The sequence below is a fragment of the Penaeus monodon genome, chromosome 40 (genome assembly GCF_015228065.2).
Source record: "Penaeus monodon isolate SGIC_2016 chromosome 40, NSTDA_Pmon_1, whole genome shotgun sequence".
NCBI lineage: Eukaryota > Metazoa > Arthropoda > Malacostraca > Decapoda > Penaeidae > Penaeus > Penaeus monodon.
The window spans coordinates 9,633,832-9,639,619 of NC_051425.1; the positions used below are offsets into that span (position 1 = coordinate 9,633,832).

At 34.0% G+C, this 5,788-nt stretch overlaps 2 protein-coding genes across 3 annotated transcripts in view; both read right to left on the bottom strand.

Annotated features, from left to right (window-relative positions):
- LOC119597852 (gastrula zinc finger protein XlCGF8.2DB-like) overlaps window positions 1–5,788 on the bottom strand; it is an 80,286-nt gene that overhangs the window by 60,790 nt on the left and 13,708 nt on the right. The window lies entirely within an intron of this gene.
- LOC119597854 (gastrula zinc finger protein XlCGF49.1-like) lies at window positions 1,644–2,807 on the bottom strand. The gene has a single exon (XM_037947512.1). The coding sequence runs from the start codon at window positions 2,803–2,805 to the stop codon at window positions 1,996–1,998; it is 810 nt and encodes a 269-aa protein (XP_037803440.1). The 5' UTR covers window positions 2,806–2,807; the 3' UTR covers window positions 1,644–1,995.

The following is a 5,788-nucleotide window of genomic DNA, read 5'->3' on the forward strand; positions in this document are numbered from 1 at the left end:
AATATGAACATAATGAAAACAATAATACTAATATTGTTTTGCATCTTGTCTGTTTAATACACATAGTTATTATATCAATGTACAAAAAATCATAAAAGAAAACATGATATGTTGTGGTGTACAGGGAACCAATACTCCCACACCGACTACAATGCAAACATCTTTCCGGGCTTCTTTTCACCCCTTTTAATTGATCAGTGTATAGTATTATTCAGTGTTTACATTAGACTTCATTCTACCTGATTGATTATAAAAACTTTTTTCTATATATATTCCAAATTTTCCACAATTTTTATGCTACTGTTTCTACTACACTGGGTTCCCCAGATGCCTACTGTAGGGAAAGGAATTTAAAAGTTTGCAATGAAAAGTTCCCGGTGTGGGAGTATTTGGTTCCCTGTACACCACAACATATCATGTTTTCTGTATGATTTTTTGTACATTGATTAATAACTATGTTATTAAACAGACAGAGCAAAACAATATTATATTATTGTTTTCATTACTGTTCATGTTTTCATTACTATTTGTAGTAATTATTTTTTTCATAATTAATTCCATCATCATTTTATTTATATTTAATTTTCATCACTAGTAGTGTTATTGTTTACTCCCATTACTGCAGTTTGTGAGGATTCATTACTGTAAGTGTAACATAACAAAGATCATGCCTAGATATGTGAAGGAAAGACCTACATGGAAGAACTGGGCTGGGGACATGGTGAGAGATATACACAGCTTTTCTGAACCTCTTTATACCATAGTTTTGTTACAAGAATCACAATGAACAAGTAGGGCAGTGAGTAACTGGACAAAGGAGATGCACATCCAAGCACCTTCATACCAATCATTAGTCCCCATCACTACAACTTCCAGTGTTCTGTAATGTCTTACCAGTCTTAGGCTATACAGGGATAAACAATTGGAATTGGTGTGAATTGTTTGGTAAACTAGCAAGGACATTGTATCTGAGGTAAACCCAAAAAGTGACAACTGGATGAACACCCCGTGTCAAGCTGAAATCTGTAGTTGCTGTTACATTATCCCCTTCATTTTCAGTTCACTGAGTTTGGCAAGGGCTAGCTTCACCCAGGTCTTACATAATATATGTATATAAGGCCCAGCCTTATCCCCTCCTTCACAAACAGCACAACCTTGGCCATGCTAAATAATGATACAACCAGTTCCACTTATAGCATACTTATGTAAAAATGTAAGTACAATAGCAAAAAGTGTAGAATGAGTGAATATTAGGGTAAAGTTAGAGGTTAAAAAGTACTAGAAGGTAGTAGGGTAGTGAATGGGTAGAGAGGGTGAGCTGATGGAGAATAGTATAAGGTAAGGCTGTTAGAAGGGGAAGGATAAAAGGGGGTGATTCCTGTGAAAGGATTCCTTGCTGATGCTGTAATCATCTTGGCTATCAGCTCCTCCAGGATACTGCCACCTTGAGAGGGGCCTTTCTGTTGCCTGAAAGTGCCAAGCCAGTCAAATTACCCTCGGCAAGAACCCCAAAGTTGGTCCTCACTCATACTACTACTTCCTTGACTCCACGTGATTCCAGGGTTTTGCCTCACTTGATGGTCTGCTCCCTCTGTGCCAGACTACCTGGGGCGCTCCTTGTTCCTCCATCTGTTTCAACACACCTCCATTATATATGTAGTATTGTGCAATTCACACACCACTCATTGCTGTTGTAGCTTGTCTGATTTTTTTTTCATTTCAATTTAACCTTGTTTTTCACTTACTTTACTTACTTTCCTTAAATGCATTCTGTCACTCAGCACTTGCATCCATAAGTCTTCTTTCTCACTACTTGAAGTCCTACACTGTTTTGATTTTAACAGCAAGCATTAACACAAATGTTTGCTAAGGAGTTTACAGTCACATGTCTTAAATGCATGGAACAAGGATATAATTAACCAATTAATACAAAACATTATATAAATGTATGCATAATAAGTTTACAAAATGTCCCTTACGATGATAAGGCTTCTCCTACGTATGTACTGCCTTGTGATTTACTAGATGATGTTTGCAAGTGAATGACTTATTACACACTTCACAGACAAATGGTTTTTCTTTTGTATGTACTCTATGATGCCTAACTAGAGTACCTTTCACAGAGAATGCTCTATTGCAAATGTCACAGACATAAGGCTTTTCTTTTGTATGCACTCTCATGTGCCTAACTAGAACACGTTTGTCAGAGAACCCTCGACAACATACATCACAATTAAAAGGCTTCTCTTTTGTATGCACTCTCATATGACTCACTAAATTACTTTTCCAAGCAAATGATTTACTACAGACATCACAAATAAAAGGTTTTTCTTTTGTATGAACACTCATGTGTTGCACTAGATTGCCTTTCAAAGAGAATGCTTTACTGCAGATTTTACAGCTGAATGGTTTCACTTGTTTGCTTGTTAACAGTTTATATTTTACCTTGCAATGATCCCCCTCTGGGGTTGTCTCTTCACAATTTGAATAGTCTGTGTCCCCAGAGTCACCAATCACAGATGGTCCCACATGCAATGGATCTCCATCATCTGAGTCACTTTTACTTCCTTCAACACTTGCAAATTTTGTTCCTACTGATACTGGACACATACTTTCAGCCTTTATGTAAACAGCACTTTCTTCACCTGTATCCTCACTTATTTCTGTTCTGTGGTAATTTTCCCCACTGATGTCCTCTGCATATTCTTCCTTAATAGCACTGAATTCGACTGTTTCATCATGCAAGTTTGTTTCTAAACTTAGGTCATCCATGACGGCAGTCGAAGTCACCCACTCTCTAACCATTATGATCTCTGGAAAATGAAGGGGAACAGTCAAAAATTCCCTTTCATACACACTATAAAACACACACAAATACAATATGTTTTTTATATCTTTATCATTATATTACAAAATTTGTTGTTTTGGTGCTGTGCGTGTTGGCATGTGTGGCGTGTTGTGCGTGTGGGGACATGGCTAGTGTTATTATTATCGTAAAAGTATATTATATAGTAATTTATGTATATATTATTAGTAGTTTATATTATAATTTTAATATTTTATATATTATAATATAATAATATATATATATTTTATATAATAATATGTGTGGTGTGTGTGTTGTGTGTGAGTATATATATGTTTTAATAATATGTATGTATATATATGTATATATATATTAATATTATATTTTTTATATATTTTATATATATATATTATATGTTATAATAATTTATTATATAATATAAAATATATGTTATAATGTATATATATGTATATATTAATAATGTATATAATTAATTATTATATTTATGTATTATATGATATATATGTAATTTGTATATTGTATGTTATATTGTGAAATATTACATATTAATTGTGTATTATACATATTAATTTTGTGTAATAAATATTATATATTGTATATATATGTATTATATTGGTGTGTTATATATTATAATTAATTTTTTATAATATATATTATATATATATATAATATATAAAAAATATTTAATCCAAAAAACCCAAAATTTCCGATTTTTGTTTTTTAAAAGGTGTGTGTCTTTAAACATGGGTTGCAGATACCTCAACTGCAGTAAAAACTAAAGCAACCCTGGAATCCTGAAGACGAAACATTAAATTTCATTTTTTTTGATTTTTATATATTCGGAAAATTAAATATTTGGGGAAAAAATAAAAAAAATAAACTCAAATTAATAATGACACTAAAAATGTGTGTGTGTGTGGTGTGTGTGTGTGTGTGTGGGGGGTGTGTGGTGTGTGTGTGTGGGTGTGTGTGTGTTGGGTTGAGTGGTGATGAGTGAGTGAGTGAGGGGAGGAGTGAGTGAGTGAGTGATGAGTGATGAGGAGTGAGTGAGTGGTGAGGGTGTTGAGTGAGGAGTGAATGAGGAATGATGAGTGAGTGAGTGAGTGAGTGAGGCACGGTGTCGTGCATGTGGTTGTGCATGGAAATGCCCGTGTAGTGTGCATATGCAGTAGAAAATCTTGAAAAATATGTCTTTGTACAGTAAAATCTACCTTAACCAGATAGGATAGACCACAATATCTAGACAACAGTATCATATTTAAATTCACTGAAATACTTGGTTTGTTTTAGTTAATTTTGCCCAATTCTTTATTTTGTTGAGTAAATATTTCATGCTTACCTGAGGAAGCTCTGATGAAGGTCTGTGATATCCTGGCAAAAGTTGCTGCATTGGCCAGTGCAATCCCCTGGAGCTTTTCATTTTCCTTGGAGATACAAATGGGAGATTTCATTATCGTAACAATTAATGACAGTCAGAGCATGGATATAATGTAGTTTATACAAGAAAGTGAAATACATCTCTTGCTAGGAATATTGGGCCAAGACTGATATGAGTCACAATATGAAAAAAGTAACATTTGCGTGGATATTTAGTGTATAATAGAACAATCTTATTTTTATCTAAAGCTTTGCCATATACTTGATAATCTCACAAATCTATCAGTAATAACTAAAAGAACAGTAAAAGTCAAAAATATAAAAAAGTTTTGCAAATGGAAATTCAATTATGATGCATCCAAGGGGAAATGGTAGAAATAATATATATATATATATATATATATATATATATATATATATATTATATAATAATATATATAAAATGTGTGTGTGTGTGTGTGTGTGTGTGTGTGTGTGTGTGTGTGTGTGTGTGTGTGTGTGTGTGTGCGTGGTGTTATGCAGGTGGAACACCTTAGGAGTTCTACTTGTGATAATAAAATGTGTATATTCAATATCATACAGCATCTGACTAAAACAGTAATATATATCTAATGAATATAAACATATTTTTGGATACTGTGATAAAAGCTGGAATTGTAAAATAGATTAACAGTTTATTGAATTTACAGAACAATAACAATGGTTGGTAATATCATCATGATCTACATGCATGTAGATTGTTTAAGCAATTCTACCACATAGGTTCCATAAATCATCTGTTGTAAGGCTTGGTTAGGAGAGAGAATTGAGCAAGGCAAATGAAAAATCTGGTGTCATTTCTTACATTACAGTGTCTGTTATGGTGACCTACTGCAAGTGTGCAGATTTAATCTTGTAACAAACTGCACTTATCAGAATCTCTTCCTTTGTGTGGTTGGTTTGTCCAGGCAACCATGCAATAATAGCATGACCTCTTTTCTGCATTTCTGGCTTTCATAAAATTTGGAATAGTCCAATACGATACTCCGCATAATGTAGTTTTGCAGATGTATTAACATCACAGATCACTTCTTTGTGGTTTAGAGGGTAAACTTTGTATACGGTAAACCAACTGAGACAATCTTGCAGCAAGAACCATGCAGAGATTAAAGAAAGACTGTAGCAATTACAAGGAAGAACACATTCTACAAAACCTCTGAACATGCAGATAACCTGGAGTGACATATTCAGTTATTTATCAAAGATCCAATGAGGCTAACACATCTTCATCTTGTCTCTTGGGAGAGTTTGTGGAGACTTCCAGCAATTTATTATAAAAATATGGACTAGTCTCAAAATACGCTCATGAAGATTTGTTAGTCTTTGCCGGAGCACAGAATAAGCGGCATTAAACTCGTCCTTAAACGATCCGATGCGCTATGATTTAACTTTAACTATCCCTTCCTAGCTTTCATGAACTTCATAAAACAGGAAAATCTGGCCACATGCTAAGCATGATCGTTAAATAGAATGGAACTTACCTCAGCGACGGCCAGACCGCTTCGCCTTCAATCAGCTGTTCGTGTAAACAATCGGGGGGCACCG